Below are 23,019 nucleotides of genomic sequence, written 5' to 3' on the forward strand. Positions count from 1 at the left end.
CAGTATACGATGAAATACACTTTAATAGTAAACGAAAAACTCTTAGTGGGGGCCGTAGTGCAACTCCTGCCTGTGCCAAAAACACACATCTCTACTCTCTCCTTTTTCTGTTCTTTTCTCTCTTCGGACCCTCTTAACGGCGGGGAACTCCACGACCACGGCCTCTGGGTCCACCACGAGCGTTTGCGGCAGGGTTCTGGCTCTGAGGGCTCTTGACAGTCTCGTCGACTGACAGGATCAAGCACGCAGCCTCCGTAGCGGCCGCCATGGCGTTGGTCTTGACCAGTGCGGGCTCCCAGACAAAGGCCTTCATGTTATCTGCAATCGACTCGGACTCAATGTCGACTCCACTCCACAGTGAGCCCTGTGCGTGCTTCATCCTCAGCTTGTTCAAGATGTCGGTCGCATCGAATCCAGCATTGTCGCAGAGCTGGCGAGGGATCACCTCCAATGCACGCGCAAATGCCCCGATAATCAACTGCTGTTTTCCGGCAATGGTTCTCGAGTAATCACGGAGGTATTTCGAGATCTCCATCTCCGTAGCTCCACCTCCGGCAACGACCAATGAGTTCTTGATCGCACGACGGACAATCATGATGGCATCGTGCAATGAACGCTCGACCTCAGCGATGAACTGCTCCGCACCTCCTCTGAGGATCAATGTGCAGGTCTTGGCCTGAGTGCAGCCCTGGAAAAAGTTGAAACGCTCGCCTCCAATCTGCTTCTCCTCAAAGGTCTCGCATGTGCCCAAGTGCTTGGACTCGATATCGGAGCAGGTCGACTGGATCGATCCTCCGACGGCTTGGACAACGCGGTTGAGATCACCAGCAGGAACACGGCCAGCACAGAAAATATCACGATCCGCAAAGTATTGAGTCGCAAGATCTCCAATGGGCAGCTTTGACAAGACGACCTTGGCGCCAGTGTTGACAATCGCCTCCAACTTGTCATAAATGATTTTCCATTCAGCGTCCACAATCTTTTGGTATTCCTGTATGGTTGGAAATATATCCGATGGGAAGTAATAGGGGGCACGAGCAGCGCAAAGAACGCGAAGATAGATGTGGAAGGAGATTAGAGACGATCCAAATAGAGTAAAAACGATTCGATCGTAGACAATTCGTTTTGGTTACGGTAAAACTTACATCGACAGCCTCAACGCGGACTTCAGCATTATCCCTCTCGGCCTTCAACTCCAGTTCGACGTTCAAAGACAGGACCTTGGGGTTCTTGAAGCTCTTAGGCTGCTGCTCGAATCCGGCGTACGAGAAAGTTTTCTTGAAGGCAACACCATCAATCAGCAACGAATCCTGCATGGCACCTCCAGTGACTCTCTTCATACCGATCAGGCTCTCATCCAGATCTTCCTGATCCAAATGCAGCACGGCGTCGACAACCATCTTGGTAAAGAACTCTGTCTGGGACTGGATCAGCTTCGAGGACATGGCAGTTGCGGCACACTTCTCCAACAACGAGCGGAACTCGGCCTCGTCCTTGCGCTCAACACGAACAGCGATCTCCTTGACCTTGTTGATGGCGAGCTGGGCAGCCTTTCTGTATCCCTTGATGATCACCTGAGGATTGACGCCTTCTTCGATGTACGAGCGGACTTCCTTCAAGAGCTCTCCTGCCAAAAGCACGACCGAGGTTGTACCATCTCCGACCTCCGCATCCTGAGAACGAGCAATGTCGACAAGCGTCTTGGCGGCTGGGTGGACAATATCGAGGAGCTTCATAATGGTAGCACCATCGTTTGAAATAGTAACAGTGCCTATCAAAATCGATTCAGGATTAAGAAACGATTAGAATCGTAGGCACGATGATGATGATGATGATGATGATGATGATGATGATGAACTGCTGTATCGCGTACACACACTCAGCAACACTGGTTAATCCACTTACCCTTCTCGTCGACGATGAGCTTGTCCATGCCGCGAGGTCCGAGAGTGGTCCTGACAGTATCGACGACAGCCAGGCAGGCGTTAATGTTGGAAAGGAGCTGACCCTTGCCCTGAGAGCTGTCTGTACCATCCTTCAGAAGGATGATTTGTGGTTGCTATTTGTCGTAGTTCCAAAGAAAGTCATATTCATTGGTCAGTAAAATGGCGCGGTATCTCTAGTTGAAGACCAAGGCAAGACTCCCAGGACTGCAATACATGAATCCCGGTGTGTTGCAAAAATCTTCTTCAACCGCGGCCGCTTCGTATGGAGGTAGCAGGCTGTAATTCTGCAGGGGCGTGGCGCGAAGCAGATCAGCTTGGACCCGGGCCTACAAGCACACCTCGAGTCGCGATCTGCAGATGAGCACGACCCATCCATAGTGTTATTTTCTTCCTGTCTCTCCATTGATCGTAAATCAGTCATGCGTTGTCCTGGAGGAGTTATCCACGTATCCATCGCCATCTCGCAAACGTCACCTGTCGAGGTTGTTTGCTGCTGATGTATACACGACCTCTTTCGTGCCTTCCACGTGTTGCTCCTGTAGGGATTTAATAGTATCCTCGAACAGAAAGAGCACGCATGTTGTTATTTACCATCATCTGCTGTTGGCGCGACATTGTGAAGGGGATGAGGGATTGATGGAGCGGGATGTGGGTGGGTAGTGAGACGGATGCAAGTTAGGAGGAGGTACGAAACAAGCTGATCTGTTTGCGGGCTTGCTTAAGGGTTCAGGTGCATTTTATGATTTTTGTTCCATACGCTTCTTTTATCAAGTGCGTTGTCCCTGCGCGTTTGCTGTGCATCCTAATGACACTTTTTAGTATCTTCAACTATACGCTATACTATACTCCCTATCCTTACTTCTTGTCGTCCTTTTAGTTCAGATATTTAATACACAAAGCAATTGGGACATATGTTTGATTTCTATGAGCGTTGGATGGGGAGCCGGTAGCGAACGGCGAATGGTGGTGCGCGCGTTACCAGTTGTAAAGACGTGGAGGGTTATAGATGGGCTTGTCTTCAATCAATGGCGTCCAGACCTTCTTGGTCTGCTTCCAGCCTCTGATGTTCCTCCTTGGTGCACGGCCAGCCTCCTTCTCCTCGGGCTGGCGCTCCTTGAGTGTAAACTTCAGGTGGGCCGTTGGGTGGTGCATCACACCAAATTTGCCACGGGCATGGGTCTTGATCCGGCGATGGTAGATACCCTTACCAACCCAGGCACGGTCTAATGTTTGAGCACAAATAAAAATAATAGCGTTAATAAACATTCACACACCTGTACCACACGTGCGAAAGTGTGCACAGATATATTGGCAACGCAAAGACCATCAGGTCGCTCCGAGTACATACCGACATAGAGTTTGCTGGCATCCATCTTGTACTTATCCTGTGTGGTGGCATTGGTTCTGGCAAAGGCCAATGTGTTCAAGACGCGTTTTGCGGGACGTTTCTGTGAGAATTCCATCTGGTTGATCGCGTTCTGGATATCGAGGCCCTTGATTTGGTTGGCCAAGAGGCGAAGCTTCTTTGTGCTTGTCTTGAAGTCGGCAGTCGAGAATTGATACTATTGGCGATTGACGGAGGAGCGCGATAGATCAGGAAACATGCCCGAGACGATACGTATATATCAACCCTTGCTGTAGCGTCGATCCTAATATCACAGTATTGCATCCTCCTGAAGACATAATGGCGTTTGCGGTAGCTTCATATCTTCCTTTGGCGAAATGTCCTCTTGAACTCCATCCCTCGTGGGTTATCAATCCTGGTACGGTGCTTGAACATCTTCCCTGTCCTTGTACCTCCAGTGATGCCCTGGCATCCAGCAAGTCCGCTTACCTCTTTAGCAGTTGCCTTTCCGCCCTGCTCCACGGGGGTCTCGTTAACATGTGAAGCGATATCTCCAAACAAAGATGAGGCTCCAAGCTCAGGCTTGACGGGATTTATGGTCGATTTTTGTTCAGCAAGGCGGATCGCCATTGCATGAAAGCCGCGAGGAGTCGTCTGAGCCAGGCTATTAATGCAAGGAGATACAGAATGGCTATTGTTGAGCATGGTGTGGCCGCAATATCCTTTAGTTTGATGTTTCCTACGATCGTGCATGTGCTGCTGGTCAAGTTTAGGCATGTAACCGTGTCCTTTTGGCGTTGGTTCTTGACACATCGTTCCTTGTACTGATTGAACACTGTGGATTCCGACACATTTGTGAAGATTTCCTGAACTTTGAGTATCGCTCCTGGAAACATTGGATTGTAGTACCTCTTGAGCGCCGAGACGGGCTGCTGCGTGCGGAATGCGGTCTTCAATGCGCCGAACATGATGTATACGGAGGGACAAGGGCGATGTGAGTTGCAGGCAATCGTTCAGAACCGAGCAGCCAGGCAGCAACCCCTTGCTCGGATCCAATAGGCTGTCACATCTACAATACATCAACATTGAAGCCACTGTTGCCACTAATTTCATAGTTTGCACACGCAGTAGTCGCGTGCACGGTGAAAAAAAAAAAAAAAAAAAAAAAAGCTGTGGTGTGTAATAGTCAATACTCAGGTTCTTGTCCTCAACCCTGGTGGATCTTTGCAACATTGCATTAACATGAGAAGCTATTAGCTTTATATCACCCACTGAATATTATGTCTCATACAAAAAAAAAGAAAAGAAAACTAAGAGAGATGACGACGATATTTATATAAGCCAGACAAATAAACTATTGTCGGTACGATGCACACTACGATCTGCTGAGGCTAAGCACTTTGCTACACAGATTTGCCCTAAAGGACACCTTTTGCTCTTCATATCTTGCTGGGAGGTTACGGTACTTGGTCATATAATGTTATCATGTATAAGAGACACAGAGGCTTCCATTGCTCATTTTATATGCTGCTATTTTGCTATAAAAGTCTGCACTGCTGCATGGAGACATCGCACCGGTAGCGTTGGGTCTCTGCTACATGTAGATGAGAGATATCAGCTATCTGAACATCCTTATGGCCGAAGCGAACGAGAATGAGATGGATATCTCTTACGACCACGCAGGTTACGTCGCCGCAATTAGGGAAGAGTTGGCCAATAGACTGAGTCAATCAGGCACTGTTGTCGCCAGATTTCAAGTTGATGTGCTCCCTGAGCCGCGTATCGAGGTGATTTCTGCAAGGAGGTTGTCGTCCGATATACATTGCTCGACTCCGTCTTGCATGATTGGCTATCACGATCAGATGTCTGTCTCCACGACCCATAGCACAGATGTTGGCATTTCTGTTGAGGCCAGTTCGGCGCCATTCGGGATAGGCGTGACATTTACAGCTTCAGCTAGCTATGGATCCAGCGTCATCAACGAGGAGTTGACGACCTTCTGCTACGGATTCGACATTGAAGAGGGCGATCCAGGGTACATTGCCATTGCGAATGCATAAATCTCTGCAGAGATACGAGTTCGAGGATGTTTCTGCAAGGACAACCTTAGTGATATAGTGGTCTGCGTGTTATCCTGCGCGAATAATCCTGATCTGATCAACAGCGGCGAGTCCGGACGCCACGAGGCAGTAATCAAGTACAATGACAAATCTCGCAGCATTGTGTCGTTTGTGTACATGCAGCAGAGACTCAACGCTACCGGTGCGATGTCTCCACGCAGCAGTGCAGACTTTTATAGCAAAATAGCAGCATATAAAATGAGCAATGGAAGCCTCTGTGTCTCTTATACATGATAACATTATATGACCAAGTACCGTAACCTCCCAGCAAGATATGAAGAGCAAAAGGTGTCCTTTAGGGCAAATCTGTGTAGCAAAGTTCTTAGCCTCAGCAGATCGTAGTGTCAAGTTCACTCTACTAGCAACAGCACATCGCTGCTTAAAGGTCGTCTGCAATAGATTTGATTCATTCGATATTTGATATTAACATTAGCAGGCCCCTCATGGAGCCTTTACGCTCTACAGGAGGGCCTCTCAAAATATGACACTGGATCTACTGGATCTGCAGTCAGCTGCGCCAATGACAAGCGCGGATGTGCGTCAGGATCAGGAACAAAAGTTAACTACCGAGCTAGATCAAGTGTAAGCTGACTAGATTTAAAGGTTGTGGTAGGTAAGTTTATTCTTCGAAGAAGAATAGACGTGCTTTTAGGAGAGTGCTTATTAATTGATCTTATTCTAGGAGGTGAACGCACTCCTTTTGTACCGGATGATACTGAGGTAAACTACTTAGAAGAACATAATAATCATAATAAACATAAACATATTGCAATGTATCTAGCAGCAGGGTCAGCCCCGTAACTGGCACGCTGCGTGGAGCAAATCCGATATAAATTTATTGTTCAGGAAACCTATACAACGCGTCGAAGAGCTATCGCGTCAAACTCCTCGTGTACGCTCAAGGTTACCCGCGGGAATCCCATGTAAAATATTTTTTCCAAAAAAAAAAAATCAAATTCATCCTGATGCCGGTTCCGAAGGGGCTTTAGGATTTTTTAGAGATTTTGGTATATACCTATCCCCATTCCGTGCGTCGCCAATATTTCTTCTCACTCTCTACAGGATGGATATTGTGACTTTGAGCATACATAAGGACAGCCATCAATACCTCGTTCTAAAAGAGGTCGCACTTTATAATTCGGCGTAGAATTTGTGTTTTTAGAGACGAGGGAGTTCCTGCTCAAGTGTCTTCAAGCGTTGCTGTTCCATGCGACTGTATATCAGGATGTCGTTAAGATAGACAACCACGGGGGAATCTGGACAGTCCTGGGAGGTGTCATTCGTGAGTATCATGAATGTAGCCGGGGCGTTGGCTAAATCGAACGGCAAGACAACGAATTCGAAAAGGCGGTGTCGGGCCCGGAAGGCTACCTTATGTATGTCTTCTCCGGACATGCATATCTAACGGTAACCCGGCCTCAAATCGAACTTGGTGAGTGCTTAGCTCCCTAAAGCTGGTCAATCAGTTCATTGGCTCGGGGTAGAGGATAGGTATTCATGGTCATGGGTTTATGTTATGTGCGATAGTCGACGCACATTCTCATATCGCCATCTTTCTTATTGACGAATAGCGCCGGAGATCCATAGGGCGATTGATTGAGTTTGACGAACCCCTGATGCAGATCGGCATCCAGCTGGCGCTTCAGCTCAGTCGTCTCGCTGAGAAACATTTGATATGTAGGCTTGGACGGTGGTGCAGTATCAGGAACAAGGTCTATGCGGTGGTCAATAGTCCTGGTCGGTGGAAGTGTGGTGGGCAATTCATCTAGGCAAACTGAGGAATGTTGCTCGACGAGTGTGCGTGCGACAGGCGGAACCTTCGCCCTGGGGTCTTTATCATCTCCAGCGGGGCAATTACCCACAAGTCGGTATGCTGCGTAGTCTCGAGAGCTACTTCGGCAGCCCGATTGAATGGCATGGGAGTCAGGACATAGGCTTGGCTACCATGTAGAGTCTCGTGGCCGATTTGGACCATGTAGCTGCACCGATCGACACGGAGTCTTGGATGAATGTATGCCAGCCAGTTGGTACCGAGAATGGGGTCGAACTTCATATCCGAGACGTGGAAAACGATGGCCTAGTGAGTATCCTTTTTGAAGGATACTGATGATCGCATAGTGATTGGTTAACGGACCGTGGCTGTCGGTCAGGCTAACGGTCTCTGGTTTATGGCGCCGCGTAAGTTATGCACTATATTGACGTACGAGCAAAGAAGAGCATCCATCACGTGGTGGAAGGCGGGAACCGGATATAAAGGTTACCATCTGCCCAAGAATAAGATTCCTCTCCTGTCTTTTTGACTTACTTGTTTGTAAGTGAAAAATAAGCATTTTTCAAACTGTGTGGTATATTTTCTACAGGCGCTAGTCTTTCTGCCCAGCGCCGGCTTGGTATACGATCAACCTTGGTAGTGTACAAGGAAAGGCACGGCGAAGAAGGACAACAAAAATGGTACCGTTTGTGATCCAGAGAGTACAGATACTTTTGCCGTGCAAAAGATATCATATCTCATGTTACACCATGACATAGTGTGTGCATCACACAGGGACTTATCAACTATCTTGGGCCACAAGGTTTACATCTACACCTCCGAAAAGAACGCACCCAGTCTAACAAAGTCTGCATAGTCCACCTCCCAGCTGCCAGGCATGAACATCTGCTGTTGATCATCCATATCTAGTTAGCAATGGTGGTCAGTCAGTATTGACAACATCAATCCCCACCGCTCTCTATCCCAAGCAACTCTCCCACGGTCATTAGATCCATAGACAAAAAATGAATGAGAGAAATTTGTAGGGAGAAACAAGGTAAAAGTCAGCAGCGAATCCTAGTCAGTCCTGGGGTGTGTTCCGGGGACACTATCCAGAGGCATCAAATCGCCGTTTTATTCATGTATTTTTGCGGAGTTGCTTTTACCCTTCTTTCTTTGCCCATCAAGGCAGCCAAAAATATTTCTAATACATTTTTTTTCTCTGCGGAGTAAACTAGCACGATCTACCAACCATTTCTGTCCCTGGAAACGCCGTTTGAAGACATCATGGCAGCCTCTTAGTTATACAACTGATGTATAATGTATGTGGAGATGAATGAAAGAGATGTGGGGTAGACAGTTAATGAACTGATACTAGTTGACATAGTATGGCGTGGTGTAGTTATGCAGGTACGTCTCGATGACCAGGGGAAGTAGAAGAACTGTGGTATTTTGAAAATGGAGTGTGAATTGGGGTCCCGTTCATCCTCCCCGCCCCCCCAAAAAAAAGAAAAAAAAAGAGAGAGGACGCTGAACTATTTTTACAAGCAGAGCAGCGTCAATGTTCATACCTCGTTTGCACATGCGTGTCGAATCGCCCGTTCTTCATGAACACGGACTAAGGAATTTAAAACGATCGGTAATGAACATAAGGAATGGAGTATTTTAGTTGTTTCTACTAGTATCCGCTTGAGAGACATGGGAATAGTCATGGTGATTCTGTATTGGCTGCGGTGTACAATATTATATGAAATCAAAGTAAGTACGAGTATGGGTATGTGAGTATGGAGGTAAGTAGACTATGGGTCAATAGAGAAGCCGGGGCTGAGAGAGAGTGCGTGTAGGGTGTTCGATAAGAAAGGATCTCGATATATCCTCATTGGCCGGAGACAACAACTCAGTTGGAATGAATACCCATGGATCTGCAGATACAATAAACACATTTAACAACGTCCCTTGACTTTTTCATTTCCCAGACTATTCACTTTCTCCCTGGTCGTTTCTTCTCATCTTCCCTTGTGAGGGGATGTATATTTAAATGAACCTCCCTTCCCCTTCTCCTCTTCTCCCCCTAAAACCCCGTCCTCATTATTTTTATTGTGTTTTACCCCCTCACTTTCTCGCTCTCACACTCCCAACTACTTCCCTCTATCCCTTTAAGCCCACTCCCTGTACAAACGTCCAATAATGGGATTCCGCTGGACATCTCCCCTGGTCCAGGTCCTGGCCGTGGGAGTCATTTGCTTCTGCTGTCCTGGCATGTTCAACGCCCTCAACTCACTCGGAGGAGGTGGTCAAGTCGATTCCAAGGTCGGCCAGAACGCTAACGTCGCCCTCTACACCTGCTTCGCTGTCTTCGGTCTCCTCTCCGGTGCAATCCACAACAAGCTCGGCCCCAAATGGACCATCTTCATCGGATGCGCCTGTTACATGCTCTACGTTGGATCACTGCTCTGTTATAATCATACCCAGGCCGGTGCTTTCACCATCGCTGCAGGAGGTATCCTCGGTGTCGGTGCCGGTATGCTCTGGACTGCACAAGGTGCCATGATGATGGCCTACCCTCGCGAACAGGACAAGGGCAAGTTCATCGGATACTTCTGGGCCATCTTCAACATGGGAGCCGTCCTGGGATCAGTCATCGCCTTTGGAATCAACTACAACCTCACCGAGGCAAAATCTTTGAGCGATGCCACCTACATCGCCTTCTTAGTCATCATGGGTATCGGTACCTTGGTCGCACTCTCGCTCGCGCCTCCTTCGTCCGTCACTCATTCGAACGGTGACCATATCCTGATCCAAAAGTTTCCGACCTGGACCGGCGAGATCGTCGCGATCTTAAAGCTGTTCCTGGACTGGCGCATGGTTGTTCTTGTCCCCATGTTCCTGTCCTCGAACTGGTACTACTCTTACCAGTTCTCGACCGTCAACGGACGCTACTTCTCCATCCGCACCCAGTCTCTGAATAATATCCTTTACTGGGCCTCTCAGATCGGTGGATCCTATTCATTTGCGCGCGTCCTTGATTATCAGGGCGTCAACCGTCGCACCCGCGCCCTGTGGGGTATCGCCATCATCAGCTGCTGCTTCATCTCCACCTGGATCGGTGGTATCTTCTTCCAGCGCACCTTCCACATCTGGGAACCTAAACCTAATCACGACTTTAAAGAGGGTGCCTCTTACGTCGGACCTCTTTTCCTCTACATGTTCTACGGACTGAACGATTCGGCCTGGCAGACGTATATCTACTGGTTGATGGGAGCCATGTCGAACGATGCCACGGTCCTTTCAAGATACGCAGGGTTCTACAAGTGCGTCCAGTCCTGCGGGGCTGCTATTTCCTGGAGAATCAATGCTGTCGGTACCTCCTACATGACCGAGTTGATCATTTGCTTCGCGCTCCTTGGTGCCTCTATTCCCGGAGCTTTGTACTTGACTTCAAGGATCAAGGACCATTCGGAGCAGGAGGATGACCTGGATGTGGGGGAGACCAAGGTCAAGCGGGATCTAGAGCAGTTTTAAAGGCGAATTGGGCTATGCTCTGAATCTGCCCTTCTGTATATTCACTGCTGTTTTTCTGAAGGAAAAAAAATTATGTATAATATCGTCAACTCTTCGCTATCAAGCTTATTTCATCGTCTGGGCTGTTGTCTCTGCTGAACTTATGTTGATACCCACAAATGTGGTCAAGGCGTGCTCTCTCGACACAAAACAAAGCAAAGTGTAAACACAAAACGCGTAATCTCAATCTGCTCTGAGCAAACGGCTCTAAGCACAGAGGTGCATATTACAAACGTTCCAACATAAACATTGCACTGTAAATTTTTCTCTTCTCTACTCGATACTCGCTTCTTTCATTTCACTCCGTAACTACACCCCATCTCTTTTTTTTCACAAGGGCGATCGATTGCACTCACATTTGCTTCAAATGACAAAGCCGCTTATTGCAGTGCAGTAATCTGGTCTCTAGTCCTCTCTTTCTCTCTCTCGCACACATACACTCTGTCCTATCTTTCGTCTTCACACCAAACCACTATCAAAGCTTTCGCCTTTGGACAGAATGCAGTCGTCTAAAACCAGACCACCCGTGGGCTACACGACAACCCCGCGTTACTTTTCCTTGAAGCATAGCTCACACGCGGTCATGCTTGCATCCACTCTATTCACCACAACTATCTCCCTCCGCGCTACCGCTGCCGCTATCAAAGTCAGTACCCATGAAGGAAACCTGCTCGCGGGCGCCAGTCTGGGTGGACAATGGGACTTGATCGGTCATTCAGGCGTGTCGGCCATGCACGCGATCATGCGTCCGTTTTCGGAGAAGGTGTTGTTCCTGGAGCGGGTCCAGGAGTCGACCTATGCAAAAGTAAAGGGGACGAGTGAGAACGGAAACGGAGGGGATGCGTTTGCATGGTCGACAGAGTTCTCGACAGGCGATGGCAAATGGCGTTCGTTGAATGTTCAGAGTAATATGTTTTGTAGCGCGGGAGGGTATCTTCCTGACGGGGTGAGTTGTGCTTTTTTTTAATTATTATTTGATCTCTTTAGTTCTTTGGATAGTGGGTGTGCAATGAAGGATGTGGAAGTTAGTATACCGATGTTGACAGGTTTCTTTTTGTTTTCTTGAGAGAAATAGACGGCGGTGTCGGTGGCAGGAGGACAGCCGTCGAACGCGGTTGAACAAGGGTACGATGGTATCCGGCTGTACAAGCCCTGCAATGGGACACAGTGCGACTGGCAGCAGAACTTTGATGTTCATCTCCAAGAGAAGCGCTGGTATCCCACCGTTGGTAAGACCTCGCTTTCCTTTCGGACAAGGTGGCACACAAGTCGCACGGGCCATGGCCCTAGCTCGTCGCGTCTTGACACTAGTTTTGGTCCTAATCCCTATCGCCTCTCTTTTTTTTTTTTTTAATCCATCATTTGCAGAGGCACTTGCAAACGGTGACCTGTTCATCCTAGGCGGATCCAACCACGCGGCCTCCATCAACAACGACCAGATCAACGTCCCAAACTTCGAACTCTACCCGCCTCTCCCAGGTCCCAAAAAGACTGTCGACTTCCCCTTCCTGACCGAGACCCTCCCCAGCAACCTCTACCCAATCGTCCACCTTCTCCCCGATAAAAACCTTTTCATCCTCGCCTCCACCAAGGCCATCATCCTTTCCACCTCTACCTGGAAAATCATCAAACAACTCCCAGATATCCCGGGTCCTCCACGTAATTACCCACTCACCGCAGGATCTGTCTTGCTACCGCTTACTCCAGAAAACGGGTACGAACCGGAAGTACTAGTCTGTGGTGGCGCGACCGAATTCTCAACCCAGGCCAAGGGCGTAGCCTCCTGTGGCCGGATCGCCCCCCTCTCCAAGAATCCTGTCTGGGAGATGGAGGACATGCCCTTCGGTCGGATGATGCCCGACATGGCCCACCTGGCCGACGGCTCCATCGCGATCCTGAACGGCGCCGATACCGGTACCGCCGGCTTCGATCGCGCCTCCGACCCAGTCCTCCATCCCGTCCAATACCTTCCGAACGAGAAGCGCGGGAGCAGATTCCGGGTTTGGAACCCGAGTGTCATTGCGAGGATGTATCATTCCGTAGCCTTCATGCTCCCGGACGCATCGCTTCTCGTCGCCGGCTCGAATCCGAACGGGAAGCCGGTCAAGTACGGTGAGGGTCCCTTCCCGACTGAATATCGTGTCGAACGGTTCAGTCCACCATACTTGTTCCCACATAGCAGTGCAGGGGAGACCGCCGCGACGGGAGATGGCCAGAGTACTGAAGCGATCGCCCAGGGCGAGATCGTCGCCTGGCCCACAAAGATCCACTATGGCGAGACCTTTGAGATCTCCTTGGAGTGGTATAACACTTATCCTGAGAACATCCGCGTGGCTCTGCTTCAGCCTGGGTTTATTACACATTCCACTCATATGAGTCAACGGTATGTCGGCCTAGAGATCGTGCAGCGTGGGACAAAGATCGAGTCTGCAGATGCGAATGAGGATGGGAATGCGGATGCGGATCCGTTGGAGAGAAATAAGGGTGGTCTTGCAGAAGCAGGGTTGGTTCGTGTCAAGGCTCCGGCGACGAGTGGACTGGCCTCTCCTAGTCATTATATGATTGTCGTCGTCTTGGACGGTGTTCCTGTCGTCGAGGCCAAGTGGATTCAGCTCGCAGCGTAGGAGAGACCATCGTGTTCTGCTTATACCACAAATACTCCTCCATAACCTGGTTATCAATGAATGTAGTAAAAGAATAAAAGTAGCAGTCTTTACTTTTTTTTTTGTTACGAGATCGTTTATTCCAGCTCTACACTGGTCTATAAATGTTGGAGGCTCCTTCCCACATCTCATCCATCTCCGCTTGACCTCTTGCCTGGATCGCTTTCGCACGACGACGACAAAGCGCACCTCGCGAATTAATGATGGTTCTTTGTGATCTCCGAGAAGAATCCCAGCAGCTCCTGCATCGAAAACTCCATCTGCAACCCTGCATCCGGATAGCATTCCCGAATCAGTCGCGAGAAACGTTCGTGCTGTCGAATAAATTCCTCCTGGATACCTCTCCATGTCACCTGCAACAGCCCTTCCTCTTCCTCTGACGAAAAGTGTTTCTCGACCTTCTTGTATAGATGCGCCAGATCCTTGCGGACGGCCGACGCTGGGTATTGTGAGACGACCTTCTTGAGCGCCTGCTTGTTGTACGTCAAGTGGAAGGCCACATCCTCGGACGCCTTGCTCTTCACCAACCCTTCCACTCCATCAAAGAAATCCTATATTTACGAAAAGAAACAGAGTATCAGTCCGCCTTTTCCCAATAGTGCACAATACGCATTAGAATGGCCAATATGAGTCCGACTTACCAAAAGCTTCAAGAGCGACTTCCTGACAACACCGCGGACATACGAATCCAGATGTCTCTCATACGAGCTCTTGGCGTACTTCATATAACTTTCAAGATTCGTGACCTTGCGTTGTCGAAGCTCCGAGTAAAAATGATGCATATTCTCAATATTGATCACATGTGATCCTTGCTCCTTGTCGTCAAAGTCCACAGTCTCCTTGGCCACCGCCTCCGTCGACTCAAACATCATTCTCACCAGCTTGTCATACGCGCCCGTGATCAGCTTGCGCGCCTCAATGTCGCCGTTACCATCCAACAGTGCCTCCATCCTCTCCGCAAAGCGCTAGAATAAACATGCAACCAAAAAAAAAAAAGGCGTTAGTTATTTGAAGGTATTGTCAAGGAAACAAAATGCGTTGAACGACTTACAGGGAAAATCCGCATGAAGGGGAGAACGCCCTTTCTCTTGGTCCTGTGCCGTGCCTCCTCAATAAACTTGAGCTGCTCCTCCACATACTTTTCAAACATGTCCACTAGCTTCGTGTGCAGCTGTGATAACATCGTAATCAAAAAGCTCTGATCTGAATCCGCAAACTCCTTCTGTGTTCGCTCGACCGAAATCAGCATGCCCACGCATTGACTAAGAAAACGGTATTGTGAAAAATACTACGTTAGAGTCATGCATGCAGATAGGTCCAGCTTGATTACTCTCCAATTACATGGCTGATAGAAAACTTACACGCTCTCGTTCTTGACCCCGTTCTCCGCAAAGTTGTTCAGTTCCACACTCAGGCCGTCAAACATGATACCCATCAAGTGTGCCAGCCGTTTCGAGCTCTTCAGATCCAGACTCGACTTTCGCTTCGAATCCAGCTCCTGGAGTGAGAATGGTGGTGGCTCGTCAATGAACATGCGCATCGACATCATCTTGGCCAGTGTAAACAAGTCCGACATGTAGTTTTGCTCCCGAGCTGCCACAGTTGTGACAATCGAAAGTGCCTGAGAGAACGCCTCGTCGACCGCCAATTTCTCTTCAGGGCCCACATCAATCCTGTGCGAAGACTCGTGAAGCGTGCCATTCCTGCCAACCAACGTGATATCTTGGTTTGCGCGCGTCGATCGCCTACGCCATGGAATCTTCTGAGTAAGGTCCGAAGGTGACGATAGTGATTCTCGAAGAGCAGATCCTCCGCGTGCAATCAACCCACCATGGTAGGTTGACCCAAAAACTGGTTTTCATGACGTGGATAAGAACCGAGGTCAGCCATTATGCATGATGCTAGTCCCAAGTGTTAGCGTCAAAAAAAGGAGGGCGCTGTCAACTGACATACCGAACTCAGAGTCGTCGGGCTTCTCCAGCTTCGCGACATGGTGTGTCGAGAGAACGCTGAAAAACTCCTTGATGTCTTTTCGATAGAGTCGGTTCAGGTTGTTGACAAAGATCTATATGAAAAAATACAACTGGATGATCAGACCTGATACTCAAAAATTCCTTCCGCTCTGGCTCCTTGAATTACAAAGAATAAATCAACTTACCATCTGCAAATCTGCAAATCGGCGCGGGTCCATCTCCCGCAGCCAGACGATCAAGCCGCGGAATGTAATAAAATAAATCTCAATCGGCTCATATCCAAACATCACCACGTATCCCTTGCTCAAGGTTCGCTGCTTGTCATTCAAAAAATGATCCACCTGTGCCTGGATCCTGTTCCTCAGGAAATCTGCTAATCTACCTGCAAAATTCGAGCAATGGAAACCGTATAGCTCCATGCGTCCTCTGACTGCACTCATGCCTGCAACGTCCTCATCGTACTTGGCCAGCAGCACATCCTGAATCTCTGCTGCTGCATCTTCAAGCTTGTGGACACCGCTCTCCCGCTCGAGCGTCTCTTTCTTTAGCGTCTCAAGGATCCGGTCTGGAATCGTGATCGAGATCAAGAGATTCTCCAGCTCTCTCAAGAGACTGGCTTGGTTCGAGGTTTGAATCTGTAGACCACGGTTCTGGGACTCGATCAGCCGGATATCGTCGCCCATAGAATCCAATTCCTGGCGATAAAGTGACAACCAATTGTCCATGTCGTCTAGTTCCTCAATACCCTTGTCCAGCTCTGACATCACATCTTTGATCCTATCATCCGACTCGATGATTGAGTAGACGTTTGCCATCTCCAGGGAGTTTAGTTCATTCATCAGTCGCGTCTCCAGCGCCACGCCATCTTCACTCGAGGCGAGATCCATGTCATACAAGAGTTCCTCCAGGTTCATCAGAGCAACCTCATCCAAAGGCTCATTGTCGTCTATAAACTTTGCTCCGCTGCGTTCGCTTCGAGGACTAGCGCCTCCTGCAGCTCCGGGCACGATGGTTGATCCAAGGGAGGAAATGGATGGAGCTGCGCTTCGCTTCATACGTTCGGTCTGGATAGAGAGGCGGTTCTCAAAGTCCTGGTTGAAAGTTCCTGTAGAGTTGGCGATGGTGCCAGGGTCGGGTATAGGCGCTATCCTGTGGTTTCTGTTTGGAGGTGCGATTTGTGCCTCTCGCGCCACATTGAACTGGGCTGTAGGATCCGATAAAGAATAGTAGTCCGTCAAACGCAGGTTAAAAGATGCTCGTTTCAGGCCTGAACTACATGATGCGAATATCGCGCAGCGGTCACCATACTTGCTAATGCGGGCTCGTCAATGTTGGTAAGCGTAGGCAGTCTCTTCAAGTTGCTTCTGAGAACCTATAAGCATATGATGATATGTCAAAAACTTAAGACTAGATGTGCTTTCAGACTTAGGAATGCCAGTAACCCCAATAAAGCTAAATATCTCACCTACCTTCAATAGCATCAGCAAAAAGTCGCTCTTGACCTCAGCGGTATCTGTGACCCATGCATACGGCCTGTTGATGACCACTGTCCAGCGCCTTGCCTAGATTTATGAGAAGGGGCGGTTGAGAATCCGATACCAATTGAGCGCCCTCACCCGTTTCAACTTTCTGTGCGGTTCAGAGTATGTAGCATGGACCCGTCCGCTTACGTCCACATTCTCGATCGACTTGATTTCATCCAGATGCCAAGTTCTGCCGATATGATAAGAGGTTGCCGATGTCTTTTTAACCTTGTGCAGACGCACTTTTCCGTTCGCCTTAACTAATTGTGCGTATGAAGACAATGTCCGCATTAGCTATTGAGGCAATAAAAAGCCGAAATGAGAGAGAAAAAGAGACGATACTCTGTGTCTTACCAGTCATGCAAAGGTATCTGGGCTTGGAAAGCATTTTCGTTCTCTCCGCGCCTCCTGTTTTTTTGCCCGTTGGCATGATCTTGGTGTCCTTGCTGCTTTTTTCTTCCTCATAGATCTTGATATATGTAAGCAACGTCTCAGAGTTACTGGCTAGGATTGAGTAAAATGATTGTTCCACGCAGAGTTAGCACTTTACCCGTTGATCTCATCTGCTCAGTCTTGTTTTCATTCTCGCGACAAGCTGCAGGTTACGCTGGTTGCTGCCCGTTCACTCACATGAGCTATCCGAGAACAAAGCCTGGACCAATTGTTGCCTCACAGGGTCCTCCTTCTTGGGAGTGGCCGTTGGCCCGCCTCCTCGACCGGCCGCCATAAGGGTAGTTGGGGTGTTTTCTGGAAGAAAGTGTGTCAAGTCCCTGGTCTATGCCTCTGAAGAACGAGTAGCCGATATGGAGTGCTCCTGGACGTGGAATAAAGAGCGCTATCGAAGTTCTGTGGGTTTAGAAACAGCTGTGAATAGGGCTTGAGAGGTCCAAGAACCACCTTCAGGTTGATGAGGATGGATGCAGAGAGTAAGGTTGTCGTAAGGGATGAGATGATGGCGCGCCTGCATCTTGAAACTGGGCTGAACGTGACGGCTGCGCATAGTCTGACAAGCAACATCGAAGTTTATTACACAGACATATAAGACATCGGATATGTTATTCTACAGATACTGAAGACCCTCTCCTGATGGACGGCTGGTAGGCCCCTCCTTGCCAGGCTCGCCACTAGAAGCACCACCAACGCTGCGAGTAGACCTAACACTCGGCTGACGGCCAGGGACTTCGGTCGGGTTCTTGACGGACAGCACAGAGGCAGCGTTGGAATGAATGCTCAATGGCCGTGATAACGGGGATCCAGGACCTTCTTGTGGCCTATTGGAGTTCAACGCGCGCAGGGGAACGCTCTCTTTTGGCAAGGTCGGAGATATCTGTTGAGGATCTCCCATGTCTCGCGCTGTGATCGCCTCCTGTTCCTGTGCTACTCCCTGCGGTTGATTCTGCTGACGGCTGTATCTTGCACGGCGAGGATCATTGGGTGCAAGAGGAAACATCGAGGTGGCAATGAACGATTGCTCAGAGTCTGGTCTGCGTTGTTGCAGACCATTGTCGTCCGACAGCAGGTCATGCTCTTGTGCGTGCAGGCCCCCGTTGAACCGACCATCTGAGTATCCATCCTGGCCGTGCTCTGTCATCATGATCTGCTGCTGTCTTGAGGGTCCGCCTACAAGCGCCGCGTTCTCATCATCCTGGCTCCATTGCGCGAACTGTCCCACAGTTGAAGAAGAGCGGTCCGAAGATGTCTGATAGCTGAATCGACTGTTGCCCAAGACCCCTGCCATGGCCGGGGGTGTGTATCGCAATGATGGCTGGGACGTGATTGGTCGATTCGCATCATAAATTGCATCCGTTCCCGCAGCCCTTGAGGATCCCGCCTCCGCACCTCCCGCGGGATCCTCAAGTGACAGTGCTAAGAAACTAAGAGGCCGCTTAGAATCAAATCGCCTGTGCTTTCGGAATCGGAAAAAGAAAAACACGCCAGCACCGATCAGGGCCCCTAGACCAAGGACAGTGCCGAGTACAATAGGCAGCACTGGAGGTTTTGACGATTTCTCCCCGTTGGTAGGCGTAGCCGTTGGAGGAGAGGTTGAATTGGTGGTGGTCGGGCTGCTTGGTGGATTGACGGGTCCTCCTGTGCCAGTTGGTCTTCCCGTAGTCTGACGGCCAGTCGCTGAGGTACGCGTGGATGTCTCTGTTGGCTCTGGCTCGGAAGAAGAAGACGTGGTCGTGGGGTGGGTCTCCGCGGTGGTGGTGGTGGGTTTGGCTGTTGTAGTGGTTGTAGTGGTTGTGGTTGTCGTTACGGGGGGGTCTGTTGTCGTTACCGGGGGCTCCGTTGTTGTGGCCGTGGGTGGTGGATCGACCGTCGTGGCGGTCTTTGGTGGCTCCTCTGTGGTTGTGGCCTGTTCAGTACTTGCAGAGGTAGGCGCCACGGGAGCGCTGACCGGGGGTGCAGGGGCACGCTTTTCGAGCGCAACAAGCAAGGTCTTTTCTTCCTATTGGTCAAAACGACAGACAGCAATTTCGTATTTTTATTTTTCAGGAACCAGCAAGTTTGCACAGTTCACGGAGGGGCGGAAAGGACAGGCATGTGTGGGAAATTGCTCTCAGGAGAAGCAAAGGCCATGGTGATCTGTTTGTCAGAGCAGAGTCCGAGTGTTCACTTACAATTGCTCCGACAAAGGTGCCCTCGAAGCGGTGTGAAGGGAGGAGAGGGAGTGAACTTGTAAGGGCGATCAGGTCGAGCAGAAGAACGGCAAGAAGGAGGGATGCGACTCGAGTGCGACCCCGAAAGCGACGAGACTGCAGCCGTTGTTGCATGGTATTAATTCGTTGTCGGAAGAAGGGTATGAGGATTAAGTGAGTGAGGGGGAAAGGGAGGGATATTGGTGAGGTTGTGGGGCGAGGAGGAGTAGAAGAAGAGAAGGAGAGAAAGAGAGGAAACAGGGACAGTAGAAAGTAAAAAAAAAGTATTTCATGGAAACAGCCAACCCATGTACGCACCAATCGTAGTAAGTCTAATACCATACCTGCCCTTCCCAGCCATGGATGGATACGATAAGATATAGCCTAGTCTTGTACTTCCACCCTTTTTTTTAAACCCAAGCGCCACAAACACCAACACCAACACACCCTATTCAACCCAACCGAAGAAAGAACAGCCGAGAAGCAGGCACAAGCAGGTAGACATTTGACAACAACAAAAGGGTACCAGTTGGTAGTCTATCCCATACTACCCAGCCTTTAGGAAGGGTCAGGATACACGCACGCAAGCATCTTATCGTCATTATTATTCTTATCCATTCACATATGCTCAATGGTACTATGTACCTTGACCTTAGCCCTTTCTATTTTTATTGTGGTCGTGTTCCCGTCACTCGTCACGGGCGTGCGCCGCACTATTTTTGATTTTCAGCAGTTGGACTCCCTTGACCAAATAGGGACAGCATGGTTCACTCCCTTTTGTCGGTTCCTCTGGTAACTGAAGCAAGAGGGGGTTTTTTTTTCACTTCCGGTCGTCTGAAAAGGAACCCTCCTCAAAGCAACCCGTCACCCTCAAGACTCTGCATGAACTCATCGTATTCCGCCTTCTTCCTCGCCGCCTTATCAACAACAACCGGTACCTCGGGTGCACTATTGACCACAATCTTTCTCGGCCCTAGTATGCTCGGCACACTTGGGGCCAGATTGATCCTAGGTAACCGAAGACCTAGTCCTGCTTCTCGGTACTCTTGGTTTGAATCTTCATCCTCCTTCGTCGTCGTTGTTGCTGCTCTTGCTGTCGATTGTGTTTCTCTGATACCAACATAACCAGAGGATGCACTCGAAGAATTTGGCCTGGGTTCATCGTCCTCCACTCCTGGCGCTGCATTGACTGGCTTGCCAATCTTGCCCTTCTGTGTAACACGCTTGCGCATGATGGCCGAAGGCACCAGGTGTACAAGCTCCTTTTGCAGGTTACGGAGCTGGGGTTCAGCTGTGAGTACTGCTGGACCTGCAACCAACGCGGGTTTGGCAGGTGCTTGTCCCGCAGTCGGTTTCGGCGGCAGCGGATGCACAATAGATGGAGTCGAGGTGGTTGAATCGAATAAATCTGCAGTAGACGCTGGTGCTGCCGCTGCTGCTGCCTCTTTTCGGTCCGCAATACGTTTCATCTCCTTTTCGTCCGGAGGAAGATGACCTGTCATTGGGTCGCTTTGAGGGTCGGATGTCCTGGGCGGCTTCACGTATCGAGGTGGAGGCGGTGGTCGTTGCGATGGAGATCGCATAGGTCGTGCATGAGGTGTCCTTCCTGGATAAACTCCTGGATCAAATCCACCAGGCCCACCAGATCTACTGTGCGCTCCTGGAGGACCATATCCAGGCGGACCAAATCCTGCTAGGGGCGGGCCAAATCCTGGTGCATTCTGTATTGGCTGAGGGACATAGCCCATGGGCGGTGGTCCCATTCCTGGTCTTGGTGGTGGATATATATTTCCTAGTGGCGGTTGAAACCCGATAGGAGGCCCTATTCCATGGTAAATAACCCCAAGAGTCGATATGCTTAATAGAGTGTTCCAAGATGGAGAGCGATGCCAAATATAAAATACAGTGCATACCATATAGGTTTACTGGTCCTCCTGGTGGTCCTTGTATTCCTGGATGGGGCATGCCCTGAGGATGTATTCCCGGAGGCCCTTGCATGGGTCGCCAATGTTGCTGTGGCTGCTGTATCCGTGGAGGAGCAATAGTTTTTGGTTTTGTGGATTCGAGGTATCTCGCCTGGTCCTCTTTTGCTGGTGCTGGTCCTTGTGGAAGAGGTGGCATGTAATTCTCCTCATCGACATCCTCTGACTCTGACCCAGTAGTTGACGAGTCCGAGTCTGAGTCCGAGTCCGAGTCTGAGTCCGAGTCCTCTGAATCAGACCCAGACTCAGACTCAGCTTCTTCCTGATGCTGTTGAGAACCTCCCGGTGCTGCTTCCATGCCTGCAGAAATATCTGATGGAAACGGGGCTATATTGTAGAAAGAAGAATTGAGCGTCTGATCAGAATTCCGTATACTTTGACCTCAGTCCTCAGTCCTCGACTCAAGTTAATATCGCTCAAGTCTTACGGTATTCCAGATAGGGCTGGCCTGGAGGAGGTGCTCCGAATGGGTTCAGAATTGGGTCATAGTAGATTGATCGCGTGGGGTCCCGTGTTGGTTCTGTCACCGGCACTGGCTGTTCAAGCTCGGCCTTCTTACTATTATCCAGTTCACAACGAACAAAAAAACAACATTAGCGCAGAAGCAATTGAGTTCCTCAAAGAATTAATAGCACTGAAGAGCAACGTACGGTTTTATCTTGATTCCGTGCGCCTTCTTGGTACCAATGATCTTGGCCATTTTATCCCTCAGCTCGGCTAGTTTCTTGGCTCCATCCTTGTCAAGTTTTCCTTTCTTTTCCAGTTCTTCATATTCCGCCAATTCAGATTCTGTGGTAGTGTCTCTAAGCAAAGAGTTCACCTCGCGGACCTTCTTGCGGTCTTGTTTGTTCTAATAAGACGATGAAGATATAAGCGGTTGAGAATCCATGTTATACTGGGTCGTAGCGGGCAGTGCACTAACGCGCATACAACAAGCTGTACCTTCTTGATCTCCTTTTTGTGCTGCTCCTTGCCTGGAGTGGAAGAGAAAGTTGAAGCGAGGTCGTATTGTTCTTGTTAGTTTAGTGTTGCATCCTATACCGTTCGACCACAGCGTAAAGTTGAATGAACCCGACATACGGTACTGGTCCGCTGGGTTCAGACTCCTGCCACTTTTGCGTCCCATGGCTGATGCGTCTCAAGTCCAGAGAAGGCGAGGCTGCGATTCCTGAAGGCTCAAGGTCGATGTCGAGCCATGTCTCCCTGGGCGGCGTTCAGATCACTTCTGGTGATGGACCAAAGTGGCTGAGCATTTTGGATAATTTCATGATTTTCATTGGCTATTGGTTAAAAACAGAGATTTCAACGCAAGAATTTTTCCGCCTTTTAGCTGCTCTTCCAGCTAATATGGTGTCACTGACCAGCAAAAAGAGCTAAATCAGTTGCCTTTCCAGCTAAAACAGCTGCCCTGAATTTGATGCTCATTTGCCATTACCACCATCACTAGTGCACGAATCACCACCCATTACCAACACCAACACCACTACCACCACCACCACTAGTTCCAGTCCTGAGCT

At 49.5% G+C, this 23,019-nt stretch overlaps 8 protein-coding genes across 8 annotated transcripts; 3 read left to right on the plus strand and 5 right to left on the minus strand.

Annotated features, from left to right (window-relative positions):
* Positions 1–3: 3 nt before the first annotated feature.
* On the minus strand, positions 4–2,632 carry BC939DRAFT_182300 (T-complex protein 1 subunit eta). Its single transcript, XM_051550454.1, has 4 exons — positions 2,283–2,632; positions 1,906–2,059; positions 1,146–1,771; positions 4–991 (listed from the first exon to the last, which is right to left on the minus strand). Exons 1-4 carry the CDS (start codon positions 2,316–2,318, stop codon positions 134–136), a joined length of 1,674 nt encoding a protein of 557 aa, XP_051411427.1. The 5' UTR covers positions 2,319–2,632; the 3' UTR covers positions 4–133.
* A 67-nt stretch (positions 2,633–2,699) lies between these two features.
* Positions 2,700–4,303, minus strand: BC939DRAFT_453900 (ribosomal protein L22/L17). Its single transcript, XM_051555998.1, has 4 exons — positions 4,201–4,303; positions 3,781–3,955; positions 3,295–3,508; positions 2,700–3,169 (listed from the first exon to the last, which is right to left on the minus strand). Exons 1-4 carry the CDS (start codon positions 4,257–4,259, stop codon positions 2,922–2,924), a joined length of 696 nt encoding a protein of 231 aa, XP_051411428.1. The 5' UTR covers positions 4,260–4,303; the 3' UTR covers positions 2,700–2,921.
* Positions 4,304–4,925: 622 nt separating this feature from the next.
* BC939DRAFT_503861 (uncharacterized protein) lies at positions 4,926–5,997 on the plus strand (the record flags this gene model as incomplete). The annotated part of the gene is made up of 3 exons (XM_051560453.1): positions 4,926–5,326; positions 5,456–5,480; positions 5,845–5,997. 3 exons carry the CDS (start codon positions 4,926–4,928, stop codon positions 5,995–5,997), a joined length of 579 nt encoding a protein of 192 aa, XP_051411429.1.
* Positions 5,998–9,121: 3,124 nt separating this feature from the next.
* Positions 9,122–10,980, plus strand: BC939DRAFT_453904 (major facilitator superfamily domain-containing protein). Its single transcript, XM_051555999.1, has one exon. The coding sequence runs from the start codon at positions 9,349–9,351 to the stop codon at positions 10,681–10,683; it is 1,335 nt and encodes a 444-aa protein (XP_051411430.1). The 5' UTR covers positions 9,122–9,348; the 3' UTR covers positions 10,684–10,980.
* Positions 10,981–11,305: 325 nt separating this feature from the next.
* On the plus strand, positions 11,306–13,346 carry BC939DRAFT_397987 (glyoxal oxidase N-terminus-domain-containing protein; the record flags this gene model as incomplete). Its single annotated transcript, XM_051552398.1, has 4 exons — positions 11,306–11,668; positions 11,798–11,951; positions 12,091–12,903; positions 12,949–13,346. 4 exons carry the CDS (start codon positions 11,306–11,308, stop codon positions 13,344–13,346), a joined length of 1,728 nt encoding a protein of 575 aa, XP_051411431.1.
* Positions 13,347–13,435: 89 nt separating this feature from the next.
* On the minus strand, positions 13,436–17,834 carry BC939DRAFT_453908 (exocyst complex component Sec3-domain-containing protein). The gene is made up of 11 exons (XM_051556000.1): positions 17,512–17,834; positions 17,236–17,385; positions 17,029–17,141; positions 16,828–16,920; positions 16,667–16,730; positions 15,544–16,562; positions 15,339–15,450; positions 14,747–15,236; positions 14,437–14,647; positions 14,027–14,350; positions 13,436–13,936 (listed from the first exon to the last, which is right to left on the minus strand). Exons 1-11 carry the CDS (start codon positions 17,606–17,608, stop codon positions 13,583–13,585), a joined length of 3,027 nt encoding a protein of 1,008 aa, XP_051411432.1. The 5' UTR covers positions 17,609–17,834; the 3' UTR covers positions 13,436–13,582.
* On the minus strand, positions 17,831–19,786 carry BC939DRAFT_453909 (uncharacterized protein). Its single transcript, XM_051556001.1, has 2 exons — positions 19,503–19,786; positions 17,831–19,330 (listed from the first exon to the last, which is right to left on the minus strand). The coding sequence occupies exons 1-2, from the start codon at positions 19,653–19,655 to the stop codon at positions 17,942–17,944; spliced, it is 1,542 nt and encodes a 513-aa protein (XP_051411433.1). The 5' UTR covers positions 19,656–19,786; the 3' UTR covers positions 17,831–17,941.
* Positions 19,787–21,090: 1,304 nt separating this feature from the next.
* On the minus strand, positions 21,091–22,716 carry BC939DRAFT_182582 (uncharacterized protein). Its single transcript, XM_051550457.1, has 5 exons — positions 22,583–22,716; positions 22,445–22,476; positions 22,153–22,352; positions 21,930–22,060; positions 21,091–21,829 (listed from the first exon to the last, which is right to left on the minus strand). Exons 1-5 carry the CDS (start codon positions 22,626–22,628, stop codon positions 21,168–21,170), a joined length of 1,071 nt encoding a protein of 356 aa, XP_051411434.1. The 5' UTR covers positions 22,629–22,716; the 3' UTR covers positions 21,091–21,167.
* Positions 22,717–23,019: the final 303 nt, after the last annotated feature.

This window comes from Gamsiella multidivaricata (assembly GCF_025024155.1).
Source record: "Gamsiella multidivaricata strain RSA 2152 chromosome Unknown BC939scaffold_39, whole genome shotgun sequence".
In the NCBI taxonomy this organism is placed as follows: domain Eukaryota; kingdom Fungi; phylum Mortierellomycota; class Mortierellomycetes; order Mortierellales; family Mortierellaceae; genus Gamsiella; species Gamsiella multidivaricata.